This window comes from Perognathus longimembris, chromosome 1 (genome assembly GCF_023159225.1).
Source record: "Perognathus longimembris pacificus isolate PPM17 chromosome 1, ASM2315922v1, whole genome shotgun sequence".
In the NCBI taxonomy this organism is placed as follows: Eukaryota; Metazoa; Chordata; class Mammalia; order Rodentia; family Heteromyidae; genus Perognathus; species Perognathus longimembris.
In genome coordinates, this window is record NC_063161.1 from 55,484,312 (window position 1) to 55,507,643 (window position 23,332).

At 42.0% G+C, this 23,332-nt stretch overlaps 1 protein-coding gene across 1 annotated transcript; it reads left to right on the forward strand.

Moving 5' to 3' along the window:
* The first annotated feature begins 8,120 nt into the window (after positions 1–8,120).
* Positions 8,121–9,050, forward strand: LOC125348777 (olfactory receptor 8S1-like). Its single transcript, XM_048342311.1, has one exon. It carries the CDS (start codon positions 8,121–8,123, stop codon positions 9,048–9,050), a length of 930 nt encoding a protein of 309 aa, XP_048198268.1.
* The last annotated feature ends 14,282 nt before the right edge of the window (positions 9,051–23,332 follow it).

Genomic DNA, 23,332 nt, shown 5'->3' on the forward strand with positions numbered 1-23,332 from the left:
CTTCTTTCTTCAGACACAACATGCTTCAACTTCCTGGGATTCATTTTGTTAAACTGCCACTTAATTACAACAAGCATCTCAAGGGATGTTTATGTCAAGAATTCTTCTAAATGTGTCATGCATTGTCCTGTTTCCAATTTCAGCTGACATAAAAGGTATTAGATCCCTCAGATGTAGAAATGGAGATGTCAAGAGATGTAAAACCTATCTTAAGACCTCAGAGAGAACAGACGGTAGACCCAGAATTGCTTTCAAGCCAGGGGGTCTTAATTGAGAATACATGTTTCTAGTAACCACTTTGTTCTACATTGTCCATTTTTCTATATCTGTTACTTGCCCACTACAATTCCATGTGTATCCATTATCATGATATGGGAACCAAGATTAGATTTTTCTTTTTGCCAGTCCTGTGGTTTGAACCCAGGGCCTAGGCACTGTCCTTGAGCTTCTTTTTGCTCAAGGCTAGCACTTTACCACTCTTGCAAACCACTGCGAGTACCTTATCCTGCAGCAGCTGGGAGCAAAGCAGTGATGGAGACCAGACTGTGGAACGTGTTTCCCTGTACTAGGGGACCTGCTGCGTGCCATCAGCAACAGATACCAAGGGTCCCATGAATTGAGCTTTTATTAATCATCAAATAGGGGAGTATATGCCAAAATCAAGGTAGCAGTCTCTTAGAAGTTACCCATACCCAAAAAAAAAAAAAAAGTAAAAGTAAAAAAATAAATAAATTTAAAAAAAGAAAAAAGAAAAAAAAAAAGAAGTTACCCATACTAGAGTGGGGGGAAACAATCTTAGGATAGGTGACTTCCTGAAAACAGGAGGTGAAGGTGAGCAGCAAACAAACACCACTTGGTTAGGCTCTTGCCAGGCTCCAAGCTGAATAGTTTACACCTAGGGGAGGATCTGTGGCTTTTGTAATGCTAAGGAAAAGAGAACTTTCTCAGGCCACTGTCTTTTGAGAGTCAGAGAATGGCATGCCAGTTCTCTTTGGCAGACCTCATGGCTCCGCACTTACAGGTTCCCACATACCACTTGAGCCACAGCGCTACTTTTGGCTTCTTATGTGGTACCAAGGATGGTACCGAGGCATTGAACCCAGCACTTCATGCATGCTAGGCAAGCACTCTACCCCTAGGCCAAACTCCTGGCCCTGATTAGATTCTTTTGATGGCATAAAAATCCAAACATATTAGAATGCTGTGGCTTCTCTAGCATATTGCATTTCTGTCCCATTACACTACCTCTTTTTCTTAAATTATTTTCTTAATTTTGCATCTATAAGCCAGAATCTATTGCTATCACTTAGAGCAAAAGAAAATAGCATATTCCTGAAATGGATACAAAATTCACAATAGGTAATAACTGTATGAAAGTATGAGGACAATTAAAATTCATTATTAATTGTGACAATGAATTGAAAGGAAGCAGACATCTAATTATATTCTCCAATGAGAAAGAAAGAAGCACTTTATCTTATGGGGAAAAACCTCTTTGATGGTCCTTCCCACTCTGCAGGACTACAGCATGCTTCCCCTTGAGACTCTGTTCTCTTCAAAACTTTTCCTTTGCTTCCCTAGCAGGGATCTTTCAGTGCAAAGAAAGCCCAGCCTCCAAGCTCCTCAGTGCCCTCTTCCTTCAGATGTTTTCTGGACCACAGACTTGAGATGGAATTGCTTCTCAGCAGAGTGGCAGGAAGAAGGCCAAATATCTAATAGAAAAATTGGCTTATTGGAGCCATTTCTAGTCTCCACCTGAGCCTTCTTGAATAAATGGCTTCTTAGGTCAAGTTTAGTTTTCTTATACAGTATGCAAGGGCAGAAACAGAATGATTAAAAGCAAGAGCTACATACAGTTGAACGGAACTGGGCTTATCTGATTTATTTTAAAGCTAATTGAGTTTGAAGCAAATTACTAGAATATTAATTATGTATTATTTCTCACCAAAGGTAGTTTTGATAGAAAGTACTAAAACTTTAAAGATGTAAAATTAAAACCCTGTGCACTGTGTTATCATCCTAACAACTCAGTTGCTTATTTTTTTCCATTTTTTTAATAGGGTCCCTATTGTGTGAATCTTTTTATGTGACAATGAATTTCAGCTAATTGTATTTTTTAGTATTTTGTGGCAGAACATATCAAATATGTTTTCTGGCTTCGAATATCCTCTATAGTTAATCAGTTTAATCAACTAGAAAATATTCTCTCATCTGTTTCTACTAAAATGCAGCTGGCCAGGCTTGGTGGCTCACGCTTGTAATCCTAGCTACTCAGGAAATGGAAAGCAGAGAATTGTAGTCCAAGGCAACCCAGGGAAAAAGTTCATAAGACCTCATCCAGACAAGTAATATGGGAAGCATAAACAGGAGGGTAAAGTTTAGGCTTGTCTAGATATAAATACAAGACCTTGTCCTCAAATAAATTAGAACAGCTGGGCATGTGACTCAAGTGGTAGAACGCCTGGCTTAGCAAGTGCAAGACCAAGTTCAAACCTCAGTTCTGCCAAAAACATAACCATTCTCATTATTAAGCCGTTCAATGGATCCTAGAGTTACTGTCTTGAAATATACTGGAGTATGTATTTTGCACATATAGATCTTTTCTCTTCTTTGGAACCATTTGTTTACAATAAATTTCCAAGAGAGATTTTTTTTTTAAATCTTCTGTTGCTACCAAGGCATAATGATAGGCCAACAGCATACAAGGGAGTATAAAGCTCTTCAAACCTTTCTATCCTTATCACTAAAATGAGTTTATTTCTGTGTGAGTAAAGGTAGAACAGTATTATTGTCTTGCTTTAGTTTGTGAGTTTTTGATTCTAAGTAGAGGAGAAATTTTACACTATTTTGATAATGTATGCATAAGATTTCAGGCTATTCATACTACAGTTTTCAACTACAAATCATTTTCAGGAGAGAATCTGTACACAAAGGAACCAATGACAAAGCTCCAGGCATCACTGAGTGCTAGATCATAAATCCCAAAGAGTAACTGTAGGAGGAGGGAAATATAAATATGTTGAAAAGACAAAGCAGAATGGGAGAGATTTTCCTGTGCCCCAAAGAATGTTTAGATCACACCAAAAAGAGTCAACCATAGTTCAGACACTGATAAGTTGCATTCATTTTGAAATCAGTGTTACCCTATTAAGGACACATTTGTCATTTTGATAACTATTCTAATAGGTGGAAGGTGATACCTCATTGAGCTTTACATTTTATTTCCCTGATGATAAGTTAAGGACTTTTAAATATACCCATTGACTATTTGTCTATCTCACTTGTTTTCTTGCTATTTTATTATTTAAGTACTTTATTTATTTCAGATCACAATCCTTTTTTAGATGGGGCTTTGCAAATACTTTTTGTCATCTTGTATAGTTTCACTTTGTTGATTATTGCCCTTTGTTGTACAGAAGCTTTTAGTTTGATGTGACTTGACGTGTCCGTTTTCCCTTTTGTTGTCTGTGCTTTCTGGAAGAAACTAACACAATTACTGCCTAGAACAAGTTGTTTCTCCTCTATGTTTCCATTTAATAAGTCAGTTTTTGGTTGATATTTCTGTTTAGTGTGAGATAGTCTAATTTCATTCTTCTGCATGTGGATATTCAATTTTCCTAACACTAGTCATTGAAGGCACTGTCCTTTATTAGATATTCTTGATGTCAAAAGTCACTGGCAGTGAAATATGTTACATGTATCACTTTGGGGCAAAAATCCATAGTTCATCATTTCACTCTTTCTTATAAGTTCAAACATCAGCATTGTCCCAGTTTGAAGGTTATATAATGTGGAATTGTGAAGCACAGATGAGGCATTAACAAAGCCATAGCTGTTTCAGTGGGTAGAGATGTATTTCCTTTTATCTTTTAGTTATTGTAATTTGGGGTCATTTGCCATCACAACACAACTCTTCTGTAGTTTCAACAATCTCTTTTCAGCTCTGGCTTGCCTTCATTTCTCCTTTCTACAGTATAGACCTAGTCATCAGCAGACAATCTTAATGAGATCACTTCCATTTCTGTATCTTATCATTTTCTTACTCTAAAATCATCCTGAGCATTTACTGTCGGGGTGAAGAATGTATTCTTCAAACTGAGTTGAGCAGAGTCCATCGATCAACCATATTCCTGCTCACTTGACACTACTCCTGGAGCCATGCCTCTACCTCAACAACCATATTCTTTATCTCTCTCAGATTTCTGAATACAGTAAGTGCATTTTCCCAGGGGCAATAGGGAAGCAGAATAAGAGATGACAGTGGACCACAATGTGGATGAGAAAGACATCACATTCTTTAAAAACTTGCTGTAAATAGAGGAAGAGACAAGGAAGTGGCTGAAGGGAAGTGAGGAGAGAGCTTGAGAAGCAAGGTTAGTGAAGAGTAAATATCTTCATAGGAAAATGGAAAATTTTGGTTATGTATGCCTAAGTGTGTATTGTGCATGTACATGCACAGACACAAGAATCAGAGGGCTGTCAAAGACTAGAAAAATCCTTTACGTAGCTTCCTGGCCTTTGATTATTGTTAATTAGTTAAGGAATTTGTGGCCAGAAGCTTTCTGTGCTCCTGTGTCCCGACATGGCAATAGCCATGTTCTTAGCCACTCTGTCCTGGGACCTGTGGCCACTCTGGCTCTAACAAATGTTATCTCTTCCTTGAGCAGTAAACATTGCCTCACTCTCTGAGGCTCCTTCTTACACATCCTTTCCCCAGGGTCCACCTGACATAAGATCCCAGTGGTTTGCAGAAAAAAGTATAAGTCCTACCAACTGGCCAGGATCTCTCCTTGGGACTGAGGGACTAAAGGGGAGAGGGTGGGGGGAAGAAGAAAAAGACCTAAGCTATCTCTGGAAAGATGCTCATCAGAGCTTATTGGATATTACTTGGCTTTGAATCCCCACTTTCCTGTATCTGTTTCTGGTGGTCTTACAGATTGAAAAACAAAGCGTATTTTTTTTCTGGAATCTATCAGGAGGCCTCTCATCTCTAGCTACTTCCAGCCTCCTTCCAGCAAAGAATGCTGTGGCAGGCAGCCTGACTTGAAAGTCAGAAGACTCATCAGATTCAGAAGAGTCCGGCTCAGGAAGGTTGGTGGGAGACACCCAGAGGCACTTGTCTACATACACACACACACACACACACACACACACACACACACACACACACACACACTCTGAACTAGGAAGGATCTATATAGGGATATGTGGAAGTCCTTCATTATACATGGGATGAAACTAGCCCCAGATTAGGTATGTGTCTTCCTGAAAGCCAGACATCTCTGCCTCAGTCAAGGTAATGGCTGAGCTGGAAGACTGAGATATATCTGCCCTCCATCAGTCTGGAATCTTTTCATGATGTTTCTCAAGACCTACACAAATGTTAGCCTTTTATTTTAAAACATGGTACTGGCCACATAACTAAATAGATGGTAAGAAGGATATTTCTGAAGGATTGAAAATGGAAAAAGGGAGAAACTAGAGAGAAAGGTATTTTTATTTCTTTTGGCCATAGAATACCTTGTTTTAGAAAAGGGAGTAGTGAGAACTCTTAGTAATGGAATCCTTTGCTTCAGGAAAATTCTACCATCAAACCAAGTGTGAGTAACTAGATCAAATGAATGGTAAGGCGATGGCGGAGGTGGCTGTGAGGGGCCAGAAACACCCTGAAACTCCTCACCCCTCAACAGTCTATGCTGGCCTCTGAAGCGCTATGACAGAATGAGCAGGATTCAACATGCTTGCCCTAGTAGAGTTCTAGAATGCTGAACTGGGGAATTCCAAGAAGGCAGTTGTCCGGTTCTGTGGACTCAGGTGAAACCACATTCCTGAAGTATCTAACGGGGATAGAGAGGATACCATAAGGTAATTTCTTCCTTAGGAGTTCAGCTTTCTTTGCCACATGGCTTTTCTCTCATACAAACTTTTCTCTCTAGAGAAAACAAAGCTGTTAAGCCAATAGCTTCCTAATGGTCTTTAAGCCTTATAAAGATTCCATGTATACATGTATATTGTATATATGTGGAAAAAATATACATTAGTGTAATGGGGACCCCACCAAGGGAGGGGACCACAATGTAATGGGGTCCGAGGGTGGGGGAAATCCCCCATCCCTCCAAGAGTCCACCACTCAGAGACAGTCTCAAGTAAAAAGATGCATTTATTGGGGAAGTAAAAAGTATACTGACCCACCAGGGTCACGACCCAGACTCGGGAGCTGGAACTGCAATCGTAAAAAGCAGGCTGGACTGGCCAGGGCTGCAGCCCAGACTCAGGTGCTGGGGGAACCGCGCACCCCGGGCCACGCTCAGGGTCGGGTTATAAAGGCAAACACCACATGGTCAAGCCTGCCACACACAGGTGGCCAATGAGGTTACAACACTTACAGAGCATGCCAGGTCACACGCAGGTGGCCAATGAGGTTACAGTCTGTCTCACAGTATCTGTTTGAACCAACCTATCATTCTAGTTAGAATTGGCGCATGGATTTGGCGGGGCTCACATGATACAGGTGGATATGCCTACTCATAGGAGGGCACAGGTTTAACCTTGAACGTTCCTTGAAACTTCCATGCTTCGGGTGGTCAAGCAGTTTACAGTCTTATCACAGTGAAGGGGAACTTCCCTGGATAGGGTGGGGTGGATCTTAGTGAAGATGGAGTTGGCTTCTGCTCTAATCTGACCTGGAGTCAATCTGACGTCCCTCCATAGTTAATGATGGCACTGGCCAGATCTGATCTCCCTATTACAATTAGGTGAACTGTTTAAGACAAAAATGACCACCACCTTATGATCCAATGGAGAAATCATTTGTACTTATCAAAGTTCTGACAGTATCTTTCTCTCTACACATATATACACACAAATAGCACACACACATATGTGTGTGTTATACAATATGCCATAGGCTATATGATCTAAAAAAATTATTTCTTTAAATTACTCATTCTGTGTGTGTGTGTGTGTGTGTGTGTGTGTGTGTGTGTGTGTGTGCCAGTACTAGGGCTTGAATTGAGAGCCTCATTCAGCTTTTTCTCACTCCCAGCTGGAGTTCTAGCACCTGAGCTACACCTCCACTCCAGCTTTTTGTTTGCTGGTTCATTTTTAAAAAAATATTTTCTTATTCTTTTCTTTTGTTTGCCAGTTTTGCAGAATTTTCTGCCTTAGCTAGCTTCAAACTGAAATCCTTAGAGCTCAGTCTCCTGAGTCTCTAGAGTTATAGGCATGAGCCTCTGGCACTCAGCCCAGTTACTCACTTTTTTTTTTTAACAAATAAATATGGCTTGAAAAACTAACTTTTCTCAGATGATACTACTAGAAAATGTGAACCAGGATTCAAATTAAGGTTCTTTCTTTAACCTTAGTGCCTTTTCTATTTCAGCATCAGCTGACCCAGAGCTATAGAGCCCATTGGCTGAAGGTGAGAGCCAAGCAATATTGGTATATTGAAGGTGAGAGCCAAGCAATATTGGTATATTGAAGGTGAGAGCCAAGCAATATTGGTATATTGGTGTATGCAATTTTGGCAAACTTCTCACTGAAGAAGTTGTATCTGACCTTTCCACACCCCCAACCCACATAAGACTCAGTCTTAATGAATCCACCAAGGGAGGATACAGGAAGTATACAGGACACCTGGCTCCTGGCCCAGTCTTGAAAGGCTTTGCTAGAAGATAACATGCAATGCAGTCTCTTCAAAGAAGACGTGGTTAAAGTCCATGATGCAAATGTCCTCCCATACTGTGTGTCCACCATCTTACTATTCTGAGAAAGAATCATTTTCGTGTCTCAAGGCTAACCTTACCCATAGAGAGTTTCCCAGCCTACCCTACTGGGCACTTCTCCTTCTCCTTATTTTGATTGATAAAGTTATGAAGGCTGACAAAGTTGCATGAAGAGTTAGCCATGACACTGAGACAGTGCTAGTAAGCAGAGAAGAAAGGAAAGTGAAGCAATTGTATTTCAGGAGACATGTCCTCATCCTGAGTTTCCTACTTTGGTCGCTAAGTGAAGAAGTACACTCTCGGTGAGCAGAAACTTACATTTCCTGAAAATGACTTAAATTAATGTTCCACCAAAGGGAGAACTGAATAATTCAACTGAAGGCCCCGTGAGCAACCATGAAAAATGTCAGTCTTCTTTCTGAGTTTGTCCTTCTGGGACTTTCCAGTGACCCTGAGATTCAGATTATGCTCTTTGTGCTGTTCCTGGTGATTTATCTTCTGACTCTGGTGGGAAATGTAGTGATGATTCTAATAATCAAGGTTGACCCTCACCTTCACACACCTATGTACTTCTTCCTTGGACATTTATCTTTTTTAGATCTCAGCTTCTCCTCCATCACTGTGCCTAAGATGCTACAGAATTTCCTCTCTCAGAAGAAAAGCATCTCTGTGTGGGGTTGCATTACCCAGAGTTTCTTTTTCACTCTTACTGGGGGAGCAGAAGCTTGCTTGCTCTCTGCCATGGCCTATGATCGCTACACTGCCATCTGCCACCCTCTGGTCTACACCATGATCATGAACAGACCTTTCTGCATGGCTGTTGTCAGCACTGCATGGGCAGTGGGCTTCCTGATTTCCTTGCTGAACTGCCTATTCATCTGGAATTTACACTTCTGTAGTTCCAACATCATCCAGCACTTCAGCTGTGAGCTGCCTCCGCTTTTCCTTCTGTCCTGCACCGATCCCACTGTCAATGAGATTCTTCTAGCTGGATCATGTGCATTTTTAGGAGTACTAACACTTCCTCTGATTCTCTTCTCATACTCCAGAATAATTTCTGCGATATTGAACATTGGTTCCTCTACGGGTCAAGGCAAAGCCTTCTCCACCTGCTCCTCTCACCTCACTGTGGTCCTCTTGTTCTATGGGACAACTTTTTTCAGGTACCTAAGCCCCACATCAGGCTCAGTGTTGGAACGAGTGATCTCCATTCAATACAGTGTGATCACGTCCTTACTGAACCCACTCATCTATAGTTTGAAGAACCAGGAAGTAAAGGCTGCACTGCAGAGAATGCTGAGGCAACCACAGCGTGGCTTAGGGTAAGCAAACGCTATGTGGTTCTGCTCAGGAGATCAAAAAATCATCTCCAAGGAAGAAAGATTTTTGATCTTGGACATACTGGGTTTCAACTAAATTCAAGTGCTTGACCTACAAAATTAATTTAAAAAAAATGAAGATCTGAGAGAGGAATTTGATGCAAGGGCATCTTTGCAAAATAAATTGAGAGGGGTGTTGCTCCACCTGAGGATATCTCAGGGTTGAGAAAGATGAACTCTGTTGGAGCAAAAGCAGAATCTCTGGTCAACTTCCTGAGTTTTTTCCCCTTGGGATTTTCACAAAGGTGCACAATAAACAACAGGTTTTATGACAAAGAAGAAACCGAGTATAGATATAGAGCACTGTGCTCTAGAATGGAACTACTCAGAGACTTCTACTCACCTGGCCTAGTTTCACTCAGTGGCATGAGACAACTAATGTGTTGTGTAGAGGTACAGAAAAATACAACAGAAAAATGAATGGATTGTCCATCACACTGAAAATCAGTATAATGTGCTTGCTTTGTTTTCTCTAAGTTCTCCTTTGTGGACCTCACACTTAAAAAATACAGTATTTTTCTGTGATTTAGTGAACATTGCTCTAAAAGAAGTAAGCCAGGCGCAGAGACATGAATAGTGTGTGATCTTAGCTATTTGTGGAATCTAAAATCTTTAGTCTTATTGACAGAGACAGGTAGTTACAGTTACCAGAGGCTAGGGGAGAGGAGGGGGAGGAGAAAATGGAGAAGAGTTAGTAAAAGGGTACAAAGGCTTAGTTTATCGGAGTAAGTTTTTGAGATATACATACTGCATGTCATTTCGTGTGTGTGTGTGTGTGTGTGTGTGTGTGTGTGTGTGTGTGTGTACGTATGTGCATGTGTGCCAGTACTGGGGCTTGAACTCAGAGTCTGAGTGCTGTCCCTGATCTTTTGTGCTTGAAGCTAGTACTCTACCACTTGGGCTACTGCTCCATTTCCGGCTTTTGGGTAGTTAATTGGAGGTAAGAGTCCCATGGATTTTCCTGCCAAGGCTGGCTTCCAACCATGAATCCTCAGACTGCAGCCTCCTGAGTAGCCAGGATTACAGGTATGAGCCACCGGTATCTAGCTTTTGTGTACATTTTAAAATTGCTAGAAAATAGATCTTTAATGTTCTCTGTCACCACAAAAATTGGTAATTTGCTAAATGATAGATACATTAATTAGCTTTATTGAGTCTATACAATGTATACATAGACACATATATCACATTATATCCCAGTAGCATATGTTTTATATAGTTGTCAACTAGTCATTTGTCCACCGTTGTTTGTGAAGTAAAGTTAAATAAAATATATAACACAATAAAAATATTTAAAACATTCTTCCTTACTATGGATGTAATATATTATTTTCCTTACTATGGATGTAATATATTATTTTATAAAGTATTTAAAATTTTGTCTTTCAGCCTTCCAGAATGACAGTTATTCCAACAGGCTTGATGAGTTACTTTTTTGTGGTTTTAATTTGCATGTCACTGATGATTAGAAACTTTGAACTTTTTTATGTATCTTTTGGCCATTTCTACATCTTCTTTTGAGAAATATCTGCTCAGATCCTTGGCTTATTTAAAAATCAAGCTAATGGTTTTCTTAGAAGAGGAATACAAAGGCTCAATGATGCCTCTGTGACTCTGATCATATAAAATAATGTTTATCACAATGAACTCCAGGAAGTGAAAATGAGGTTTTGTCTCTGTTGTTGTTTTCATTATCTTTTCTTTTTGTCTTGTTTGTTTGTTTAGCTGTCTTTGGGAAGGTAAGGAAGTGCACAGAAATAGAGGGACAAAGAATGAACAAATGTAGCAGTGGTACTCACTAGACACTATGCTGAAAATGAACTGTACAACTTGTGGGTGGGGATGGGAGGGAAAAACTGGGAGAAATCAAGGATAAGGGTGACATTGTCCAAAAAGAAATGTACTCATTAATTGACTCATGTAACTGTAACGCTCTGTATATCACCATCATAATAACAATAAACATTTTTTTAAAAAGCAAGCTAATGATATGCTTCATACCAAGTTGTTTGAGCTCCTTATAATGCTTTGAACATTAGCTCTGTCCGATTATGATCTACAAATATTTCCTCCCAATTCACAGGCTGTTCTTAATCAGTTTCGTATCCTGTACCTTTTTGGAGTCCTGTTAAAGAAGCATTGCCCAAACTAGTCTCCAAATGCTATACATTTTCAAGTCTTAGTGTTAGTCAGTTATTCATATTGAGGTGAGAGGAGGGTCTGATTTCTCTGTATGTCTATCTACCTTTCAATTCCATTTATTGAAGAAAAAAGTCTTTGCCCATTATGTGTTTTATCACCTTTGCAAAAACAATTAACTTCAAATTGGAGTGTTGATTCCTGGACTTTATATCCTGTTTTACTGGTCAATATGCCTTGATTTTGTGATTGCCATGGTATTTTTTAAAAATTTAATTTATTTATTATTGAACACAAATTTTTTGACAAGGTGTTGTCCCAAAAGGGTACAGTTACATAGTACAGCAGTGTGTACATTTCTTGTGATATCTTACGCCCTGTTTTTCTATCCCTTCTCTAGGTCAGGTACACATATATACAATATACAATGTATCAAGAACATATACAATAGCCACGTGGCCATGCCCAAGAAAGTTCGCCTAGGGCTTTAAATGTAATGTCGATATTAGACCATATGTTCACAGTAGTCTTATATGAACGTATATACATAGCCTTTGAGCTATTGTATTCCCCTGAGAGGGCAATTTTTGACATTTATATGTTGAGTAATTGTTTGGTTTTAGTTACATAATGTTGGGTCACTGCCCCAATCTTGTGGGAAATACCATTTGACAAGCAGTTTTTGGTTTCACAGACCTGGTCTCTACTGTCTCTCCGTCACCCCTTCTTAACAGTCATATATCAAGGAGATCATGCCCCTTTGTTTTCTGAGTTCTAGGCTTGTCTCGCTCAACATTATTTGTTCAAGTTCTGACCATCTCCCTGCGAATAACAATATTTCACCATACTAAAAGCTATGTAGTATTCCATTGTGTATAGGTACCATATTTTTTGGATCCATTCATCTGTGGAGGGGCATCTGGGTTGTTTCCATATTTTGGCTATTGTGAATTGTGCTTCGATAAACATGGAAGTACAAATGTCTTTTTGGTACCTTGGGACCTGCTGTTCAGGATAGATGCCTAGGAGTGGTATGACTGGGACATAGGGTAGGTCTATATTGAACTTTTTGAGAAATCTCCATACTGTTCTCCAAAGTGGATGTACTAATTTTCTCCCACCAACAATGGAGAAGGGTTCCTCTTTCCCCGCACCCCATCCAGCATTTGTTGTTGCCTGAGTTCAGAGTATAGGCCATTCTAACTGGAGTGAGGTGGTTTCTCAGGGTTGTTTTTATTTGCATTTCCTTTACTACCAGGGATGTTGAACATTTCCTCATATGTTTCTTTGCCATTTTTATTTCTTCCCTTGTGAAGTCTCTCTTTAGCTCCTTTGCCCATTTCCTAATTGGTTTATTGGGCTTGGAGGGGCTTAGTTTTTTGAGTTCTCTGTAGATGACAGATATTAGGCCTTTGTCTGTTGCTGTGCTGGTAAAGGTCCTTTCCCATATGGTTGGCTGTCTTTCTGTTTTGGTGGCTATGTCCTTAGCTGTGCAGAAACTTTTTAATTTGTAGTAGTCCCATTTGTCGAGTCTCTCCCCTATTTGTTGTGCCCCTGGGACGCTATTCAGTAAGTTCCTTCCTGTGCCTATAAGTTCTAGCGTCTTTCCTACGCTGTCCTTCAGTAGTTTCAAGGATTCAGGTCTGATATTGAGGTCCTTGGTCCATTTTTTTTTTTTTTGCCAGTCCTGGGCCTTGGACTCAGGGCCTGAGCACTGTCCCTGGCTTCTTCCCGCTCAAGGCTAGCACTCTGCCACTTGAGCCACAGCGCCGCTTCTGGCCGTTTTCTGTATATGTGGTGCTGGGGAATCGAACCTAGGGCCTCCTGTATCCGAGGCAGGCACTCTTGCCACTAGGCTATATCCCCAGCCCCCCTTGGTCCATTTTGAGTTGATCTTGGCACATGGTGATAGGCTTGGGTCTACTTTGAGTTTTCTGCATATGGCTGCCCAGTTATCCCAGCACCAGTAGTTGAAGATGCTATGTTTATTCCATTGTAGGTCTTTAGCTCCTTTGTCGAGTATCAGCTGACTGTAAGAGTGCGGTTTTATTTCTGGATCTTCAATTCTAATCCATTGGTCTTCTGATCTGTTTTTATACCAATACCATGCTGTTTTTGTTATGATGGCCTTGAAGCAGAGCTTGAAGTCTGGTATTGTGATACCTCCTGCACTGCTTTTTTTGCCTAGAATTGCTTTGTCTATTCTAGGTTTTTTTGCTATTCCATATGAATTTATGGATTGGTTTCTCTATTTCAGTGAAGAATGTGGCTGGGATTTTGATAGGGATTGCATTGAATTTGTATAACAATTTGGGAAACATGGCCATTTTCACTATATTGATTCTGCCTACCCATGAGTAAGGGGGGGGGGGTCTTTCCATCTCCTTGTGTCTTCTTTGATTTCCCTTATTAGATTTTTATAATTTTCATTAAATAGGTCCATCACGTCCTTGGTTAGGTTGATCCCTAGGTACTTTATTCTTTTTTTGGCTACTGTAAATGGAATTGTTTCCATAATTTCCTTTTCGGTTTGTACATTGCTGGTGTACAGAAAAGCTGCTTACTTTTGTGGATTGATTTTGTATCCTGCTACTTTGCCAAATTGGTTTACTAGGTGTAGGAGTTTGGGTACTGAGTTTTTTGGGTCCTTCAGATATAAGATCATGTCGTCTGCGAATAGGGATAACTTGATTTCTTCCTTGCCTTGCCGATGTGGATCTCTTGGATGTCCTCCTCTTGCCTTATTGCTATGGCTAGGGATTCCAGCACTATGTTGAAAAGAAGTGGGGAGAGTGGGCATCCTTGTCTTGTTCCTGAGTTTAGGGGGAATAATTTAAGTTTCTCTCCATTTAATATGATGTTAGCAGTTGGTCTGTTGTATATGGCTTTTATTGTTTTGAGGAATGTTCCATCTATTCCTGTTCTCTCCAAATCTTTTAATAGGTATGGATGCTGTATTATGTCAAAGGCTTTTTGGGCATCGACTAAGATAAGAATGTAGGGGCTGGGGATATAGCCTAGTGGCAAGAGTGCCTGCCTCGGATACACGAGGCCCTAGGTTCGATTCCCCAGCACCACATATACAGAAAACGGCCAGAAGCGGCGCTGTGGCTCAAGTGGCAGAGTGCTAGCCTTGAGCGGGAAGAAGCCAGGGACAGTGCTCAGGCCCTGAGTCCAAGGCCCAGGACTGGCAAAAAAAAAAAAAAAAGATAAGAATGTAATTCTTAATTTTAGATCTGTTTATGTGGTGAATTACGTTGATTGATTTATGGATATTGAACCATCCTTGTGACTGTGGGATGAAGCCTACTTGGTCATGATGTATAATTTTCTTGATCAGTTTCTGGATCCTGTTAGCTAATATTTTATTGAGGAGCTTTGCGTCTGTGTTCATTAGTGATACTGGTCTGTAGTTCTCTTTTTTTGTTGGGTCTTTGCCTGGTTTGGGAATGAGTATGATAATAGCTTCGTAGAATGAGTTTGGGATTTCTCCCTCTGTTTCTATTTCGCCGAAGAGTTTGAGGAGTATTGGTATTAGCTCATCACTAAAGGCTTTGTAGAATTCTTTGGTGAATCCATCTGGGCCTGGGCTTTTCTTTGTTGGGAGGCTCTTGATTACCTCCTGTATCTCACTGTAAGTTATTGGTTTATTTAGTTGATTTATTTCTTCTTGGTTCAGTTTGGGCAGTTTGTACTTGTCTAAGAATTGATCCATTTCTGTAAAATTATTATTTTTTTTTGCTGAGTAGAGGTTTTGGAAATAGCTCCTTATGATTGTTTGAATATCGTGTGTACTTGTTGTAATTTTTCCGGTGGAGTCCTTGATTTTACCTATATGAGTCTCTTCTCTTCTTTTTTTTGTAAGTCTTGTGAGGGGTCTGTCAATTTTATTTATTTTCTCAAAGAACCAGCTTTTAGTCTTATTTATTTGTTGAATGGTCTTTCTATTTTCAATCAGATTTATCTCTTCTTTAATCTTTGTGATCTCTCCCCTCCTAGTTGTTTTAGATTCTGTCATTTCTTGTTTCTCCAGTTGCTTTAGTTTCATCGTGAGGTTATTCACCTGCTCTGCTTCCATTCTTTAAATGTGAGTGCTGAGGGCAGTGATCTTGCCACTCAGTACTGCCTTAGCTGTGTCCCATAGGTTTCTTTGTGATGTGTTTTTATTGTCATTGTGGCTTATGAATTCGTTGATTTCATCTTTAATTTGGTGTGGCCCAAGTGTTGGATAGCAGTGTGGGGTTTAGCCTCCAAGAGTGTGTATAGCCTCTGTGGTATCCTTTGTTGTTGAGGGTTACCTTTAATCCACTGTGATCAGATATAATACATGAGATGACGTCAATACTTTTGTATTTGCTGAGGTTCTTTGTGTGGGCTATGATGTGGTCTATTTTGGAATATAATCCATGGGCTGCTGAGAAGAAGGTGTATTGGGTCTCTGTAGGGTGGAAGATTCTGTATAGGTCTGACAGATCCATTTGGGATATGGTGTTACTTAGGTCCTCAGCTCCCTTGCTAATCCTCTGGGTGTTGGATCTGTCTCTTGGAGAGAGTGGGGTATTAACGTCACCCACTATGATTGTGTTTGCGTCTATCTTGTTCTGTAATTCTGTGAGAATTTGCTTGACATATGTAGGGCCTCTTTTGTTCGGTGAGTATACATTTATCACCGTGATGTCTTGATTCTGGATTTTTCCTTGTATTAAAATGTAGTGACCTTCTTTGCCTTTTTTAGTTGATTTTAATGAAAAGTCCAGCTTGTCTGAGATCAGGGTGGCTACACCTGCCGTTTTGATAGGTGTGTTTGCTTGGTAGAACTTGCTCCATCCTTTCATTCGGAGCCTGTTTTTGTCTCTTGCTGTTAGGTGGGTCTCTTGTAGACAGCAGATGTCAACTTTTTGTTTGCGGATCCATCCTGCCAGTCTGCTCCTCTTTATCGGAGAGTTTAAACCATTTATATTTAAAGAGATCAAGGATAAGTGTGTTTTTTCTCCTTCCATTTTCTTGTTGGGTTGTTTTTCCTCTTTTTTTTTTTTTCTTGTCTTTAGTGAGCTGTTCTTTCTGTTGGATTTTGGCTATTATAGTTTCTTTCTGTTTCTGTCTGTGTGTCTTGTACGATCTGTGTTGGGTGGGGCTCTACTCTTAGAATTCGCTGTAGGGCTGGTTTTTTTTGGTGTGGAAAGATCTGGTTTTCTCTTCGAATGTGAACTCCAATTTCACTGGATATTTGATCCGAGGTTGCATACTGTTAGCCTGAAGTACTTGGATGGTGTTCTTCCACTCACTTTGTGCTTGGTAAGTTTGTGTGGATAGGTCAGCTCTTATTCGAATCCTCTTCCCATTGTAGAAAATTTCTTTCTTCGCTTTGGCTGAATTCAGAATTTTCTCTTTAATCTTGAGATCTGAAGTCTTGGCGTGACTTTTCTGGGGTCTGGCCTGCCAGGTGTCCTATAGGCTTTGGTTACCTGGATGGGGTCCCTTGTGAGATTGGGGAAGTTTTCTGCAATAACTTTATTGAGAACATGTTTAAGCCCTCTGCTCTGGTATTAGGCTCCTTCTTCTATTCCAATTATGTGCAGATTATATCTCTTGTCTTTGTCCATTAGTTACTGGATTAGTCTGCCCTGAAGCTTCACCGTTTCTTGGAGTGTGGTCATTTTCTGGCTGTTGTCGGCTGCTTCATCGTCCAGGCGATAGATTCTGGATTCCATATGGTCAACTCTTTGTATTGTGGACTCAATTGCGGAGTTTATGGATGTCAGAGAGCTATTTATGGTTGTCAGATCAGTTCTGATCGTGGAAATTTCTTCCTTTAAAGAGTTGTATTTTAAATTTCTTTTTTCATGCATTTCAATTCTCAGTATGTTAAGATCTTCTTTAAAGGAGGCTTGCATTGTATCCATTTTTGCTTCCATTTTTTAAAGGAGGCTTGCATTGTATCCTTTTTTTTTTTTTTGTCCAGTCCTGGGGCCTGGACTCAGGGCCTGAGAACTGTCCCTGGCTGCTTTTTGCTCAAGGCTAGCACTCTACCACTTGAGCCACAGCGCCACTTCTGGCCATTTTCTGTATATGTGGTGCTGGGGAATTGAACCCAGGGCCTCATGTATACGAGGCAAGCACTCTTGCCACTAGGCCATATCCCTAGCCCTTGTATCCATTTTTGCTTCCATTTCTTTCTTGGCTTCCTGGGTGTTCTTCAAGATTTCCGTTCTAAACTCCTAGAATTGTTTTCTGATTTCATTTCTGACACTTTCCATCATTCCTGTTAATATGGCCTCATTTGCTTTTTTATTCTCCATCTCCTCTTCAGTCGTGCTGCTTTTTGGAGCTGGTGAGTTGGCTTGCTCTTTGATGAACTGTGTTATGTTTCTTTGTGATATGCGCATCTGGAGATCTGTGGATGGCTTCTCAGGTTTGGTTTATAGCTCTGCCCTCCCTCCTGTGTAGGCGCATATACCAGAGCAGGTGCTGCCGCTGTGGCCCCCCCCCCCACCTGTGCGGGGTATGCCTACTAGAGCAGGTGCTATCGCTGGGGACTCCGCCCACCTGTCCGCTGTGCACCCGCTACAACATGTCCTGGCGCTGTGGCCCCGTCCACTTTAGCGGGGTACACCTCCCAGAGCGAGCCCTGGGTTGTTGGGTTGTGTTTGCGCCCTCCCGCGAGTCCGTTGGGGGGGGCGGTATGTGTGGGGCCCAGTGGGATCGACAGTCCGGGTGCGGGTTAGCGCCCTCAGAACTCGCCTCCGCTGCGAGGGGGGGCGTGATCAGGCCCAGGTGACCCTGCTGTGCTGGTATTGCCCACCAGCGCCTGTGATTTTAGTTGTAAGAGTCTGAGATGTCCAGGCACCTCATGTGGGGCTTGCACTGCCGGCTGTCCTCTGGCCCCTGTTGGGAAGGGGACAGGGTCGATTTGGCCAGTTCAGGATCCTGTGTGGCCTTGGGGCTGCTCCGTCCTTCCCCTGCTAAACTGACTTCCCAGTGCCTGATGGGAGCCTCCCACCTGATTTGGGGGTTCTTTGTTCCCTCGGGGTAGGGAGCAGGAGCGAGGGAGATCTAGCTTCTTTGTATGGTTTGGGTCTCTGATAGCTGGTCTACCCTTGGGTGAGGGGGTAATGGGGAACTCACTGATCCTGGATTGTGTGTGTGTCCCGTGCAGCCGTTGGTCCTTCAGGGGGTGGCGAAGTGTTGTGGTGGCGTTCTCGGTTCCCCCCTTCTGCTGCACTGGGTTCCTCAGCTGCCGTCCGTCCGAACCCGGTGTGGACCCAAACTTCTCGTCGCCGTCGTATGTCTTGGTCCGCACCCTCCCTAGTGACCGTGGGGTCTCCCGCTGTCTGGATTCTGCGCTCCTGGCAGCCTGTCTGCTGATTGCCGGGTTCTCCTTTCCCAGCCTGGCCCTGTTTGGGCCAGGGTTGGCTGGTGGGGGGAGGGTGTCCCGGAGATTCTCCAGCTCCGTGTAGGTTTTCGGCTCTTCTTTTTTACTCCTTTGTGTTTTCCTGTGTATCTCCACTGCTTCTGGCTGCTGGTTTTGCTGGGTTCTTGATGGGGTGTTGGGTGTTGGAGTTACCAGCTCACTATTCAGTTGGAGCGAGTCGGGGTGCCTCCCTACTGTGTCGGCGCCATCTTTTCCTCTCTGCCAGGGTATTTTAATTTAAGATTTTTATAGTAGACCACTTCAGCTAATCATGTATGTTTTAACAATTATTCCAATCCACAAGAGCATGGAATATATTTCTTTGTATGTGTCTTTTTCAATTTCTTTTATTCACATTTTCCAGTTTAGTGTAGAGATATTGTACCTCTTAGGCTAAATATGCTCTCTTTTTTTTGTTTTGTTTTTGGTTAGTCATGGGGCTTGAACTCAGGGCCTCAGTGCTGTCCCTGAGCTTTTTTGCTCAAGGCTAGTACTCTATCACTTCGAGCCACAGCACTACTTCCAGTTATCTGGTGGTTACTTGGAGATAAGAGTCTCACAGATTTTCCTGCCTGGGCTGGCTTTGAACCACAATCCCCAGATCTTAGCCTCCTGAGTAGTTAAAATTACAGGCGTGAGCCACCAGCAGCAGGATAAATGTACTCTTAAGTATTTTTTATGCTACTGTGATGAGATTGTTTCCTTAATTTAATTCTTGCAAAGTTAGTTGTGAGTATGTAAACAATGCTACTGATTTTTGTATGTTGATTTTAGTAAATTTTTTATCAGTCATTAGGGCTTCTGATACATAAAATCAAAGACAACGCCATTTCTTCCATTCCTTATGAATGCTTGCTGTTCCTTTTTCTTTGCCAATTGCTTAGCTCAAACTTGTAATAAGTAGGATGGTGCGAGTGTGTGTCACTGTCTTGTTGCTGTTCCTAGAGAAGCCCTCAGCCTGTCACTTTTGAGGGTGATGCTAGGCAATCAAGAGGGATTGCCTAACTTTTATTCTGCTGAGATCTTTTTTACAAAGTCATAACTAGATGCTTGCCTTTGCCAAGTGCTTTTTCTGCATCTTTTCAATTTTCATGTGTGTTTTGTCTTTCATTCTGTTAGTATATCACAGTTTTTGATTTATGTATATTGTATGCGTATTCCTGCCATGCCTGGGATAAATACCATCAGATTATAGTCGGTAATCACATTAATGTATTGTTGAATTTGATTGATTGGTATTTGGTTGGGTGTTTTTGCATTTGTGTTTATCAGAGCTTTTAATCTATACTTTTCTTTTTTTCAAATTGTGTCCTTGTGTGATTTTGGTATCACAATAATGCTGGTCTAAAAAAATGAATATGGAAATACTCTTTCCTCTGCATCCTTTTGAAAGAGGCAATAAGCATTAGCATTCTTTTTAAATGTTCAATAAAATTCAGCAGTAAGCCATCAGTGTGTCTGTTCATATTTTTTTGTTTCTTATTCAGTCTTGGAAACATTTGTGTTTCCAGGACTTCATCTATTTCTTACAGGTTCTCCAATTTGTTAGTATATATTTATGTGCAGTTATCTTGTGTGATCTTTTGTATTTCTGTGTTAGCAGACATAAGGTGACCCTCAGTTCTGATTTTTCTTATTGAGTTTAAATTACTACCTATATTTCACAGGACACATTTTAACTTTCACAATGATGAAAATTATCATTATATTCTACATAGCTTATAAAGTCTGTGAACTTTAACAATAAAATCATTTCCTCCATTTCAGATGGTATGTATATTACTTTCCTTTGTTTAGTAACATCTGTCCCCTCTTTCACTCATTCCTTCCCCTCAGTTCTGATTTTGAGTCTTTTGTTTTTCTTTTGTACTCTAGATAAAGATTTATCAATTTTATATATTCAAGGAACTTATTTCTATTAGTCTTTTCTAATCTCTATTTTGTTTATATATTCTCTGATTTTGCTATTTTTTTCCTTCTGCTAGCTTTGGGCTTTTTCTAGCTTAAGAGAAAGTATTAGGTGGTTTACTTCAGTTCCTTTTTCTTTTCTGTTATAGGTATTTCTTGCTATAAACTTCCTTTTCAGGACTATTTTTCTCCCATCTCATAAGACAGTGATATGTTGTGTTTCTATTTTCATTTTTCTCAAAATATTTTTAAATTTTTCTTTTAATTTATACTTTAATTCATTGGTGATACAGGGGTATGTTTATTTTTCACGTATTTATGAATTTTCCAATAAATAACTTCAAGAAAATAATCTTATGATACAACTAAAAACTTCCAGATAAACACGAACAACCCAAACCTCAAAATGGTAAATGAAGATCCCGGAGGAAGATGGTGCCGCCACAGTAGGGAGGCACCCCAACTCGCTCCAACTGAATAGCGAGCTGGGAACTCCACCACCCAACACCCCATCAAGAACCCAGCAAAACCAGCAGCCAGAAGCAGTGGAGAAATGCAGGCAATAAAAAGGAGCAAAAATAGAAGAGCCTATAACTTGCACGGAGCCGGAGAATCTCCGGTGTACCCTCCCCCCACCAGCCGACCCTGGCCCAAACAGGGCCAGGCTGGGAAAGGGGACCCGGGGAATGGCAGACAGACTGCCGAAAACCCACACCAGGAGCGCAGAGTCCAGACAGCAGGACTCCACGGACCCCAGGGAGAGCGCGGACCAAGACAGATGGCGGCGACGGGAAGTTCAGGACCGCACGGCAGGGATTGGACGTGAGCGGTGGGGAAACCGAGCTGCGCAGAAGGGGAGAGCCGGGGACGCCACCACGACCTTTCGCCACACTACAGCACTCCACCCCTGAAGGACCAACAGTGGCGCAGGACACACACACAATCCAGGACCAGTGAGTCCCCCATTATCCCCTCCCGCAACGGGAGACCAGCTATCAAAGACCCAAACCCTACAAAGAAGCTAGAACTCCCTCCCTCCCCATCCTGAGGGAACAAAGAACCCCCAAATCAGGTGGCAAGATCCCATCAGGCTCTGGGAAGACACAGGAGTTAGCAGGGGAAGGGCAGAGCAGCACCAAGGCAGCAGAGGAGCCTGAACCAGCCACTCCAGCCCCGCCCCCTTCCCAACAGGGGCCCAGGACGGCAGGCATTGCAAGCCCCACCCAAGGCACCTGGGCCTCGCAGACACTTGATCCCACTGGGGCCCACACATACCGCCCCCCACAGCTGACTCGTGGGAGGGTGCAAGCACACCCCAACAACCTGGGGCTCGCTCTGGTAGGCGTACCCCGCACAGGTGGGCAGGGCCACAGCGGCAGCGCCCGCTGTAGTGGGCGCACGTCGCACAGGTGGGTGGGGCCTCTGGCGACAGCACTCGCTCTGGTAGGTGCGCCCGAACAGGAGGGCAGAGCTCTCCAGCAGCCGTGCCCACTCAGTTTAGCGCATTTCGCACAAGTGGGTGGGCCGCCCCCTCAACAACACCGGCCCCGGAGCGGTCCACACAGGAGGGCAAACCGCCTGAGAGGCAAGCTCCTCTGACCAAGACACAGAGTGGAAAAAAGAACCAAAGAAGAGAAAAGCCTCCACATCACGCTGAATCAGCATCCAGCAAACCCCCACCAGGGGCACGCTAGGGTCAGCACAACACAGCGGCAGGACACTGTCCTACAGAGAAAGAACCTACCGACCCCCAAGTGCAGCGAGGGTGACCACCTCAGCAACAACCGAGAAGGTCACGCTCACCCATTGGGCAGCAAGGTTCAACAGCCAAACCCAAACCCAGAGCCAGGATACCAGGACACAAGGCTCCCACTGACAGACCAACGGGAACCAGCACAAAGCCACACCAAGGAAGCCACCCACAGATCTCCAGATGCGCAAATCACAAGGAAATATAATACAGTTCATCAAAGGGCAAGCCAACTCACCAGCTCCAAAAAGCAGCACGACTGAAGAGGAGATGGAGAATAAAAAAGCAAATGAGGCAATGTTAGCAGAAATGATGGAAAGCTTCAGAAAAAAAATCAGAAAACAATTCCAGGAGTTTAGAGTGGAAGTCTTGAAGGACATCCAGAAAGCCAAGAAAGAAATGGAAGCAAAAATGGAAACAATGCAAACCTCCATTAAAGAAGACCTTAACATCCTGAGAAGTGAAATGCATGAAAAAATAGATTTAAAATACAACTCTTTAAAGGAAGAAATTTCCACGATCAGAGCTGATCTGACAACCATAAATAGCTCTCTGACATCCATAAACGCCACAATTGAATCCACAGCACAAAGAATTCACCATATTGAATCCAGAATCTCTCCCTTGGACGATGATGCAGCCGATAAGAACCAGAAAATTACCACACTCCAAGAAACGGTGAAGCTTCAGGGCAGACTAAGCCAGAAGCTAGTGGACAAAGACAAGAGATATAATCTGCGCATAATTGGAATAGAAGAAGGAGCTGAATACCAGAGAAGAGGGCTTCATCATATTTTCAATAAAGTTATTGCAGAAAACTTCCCCAATCTCACAAGGGAGCCCATCCAGGTAACTGAAGCCTATAAGACACCTGGCAGGCCAGACCCCAGAAAAGCCATGCCAAGGCACATAATATTCAAGATTTCAGATCTCAAGAATAAAGAGCAAATTTTGAATGCAGCCAAAGCAAAGAAAGAAATTTACTACAATGGGAAGAGGATCCGAATAACAGCAGACCTCT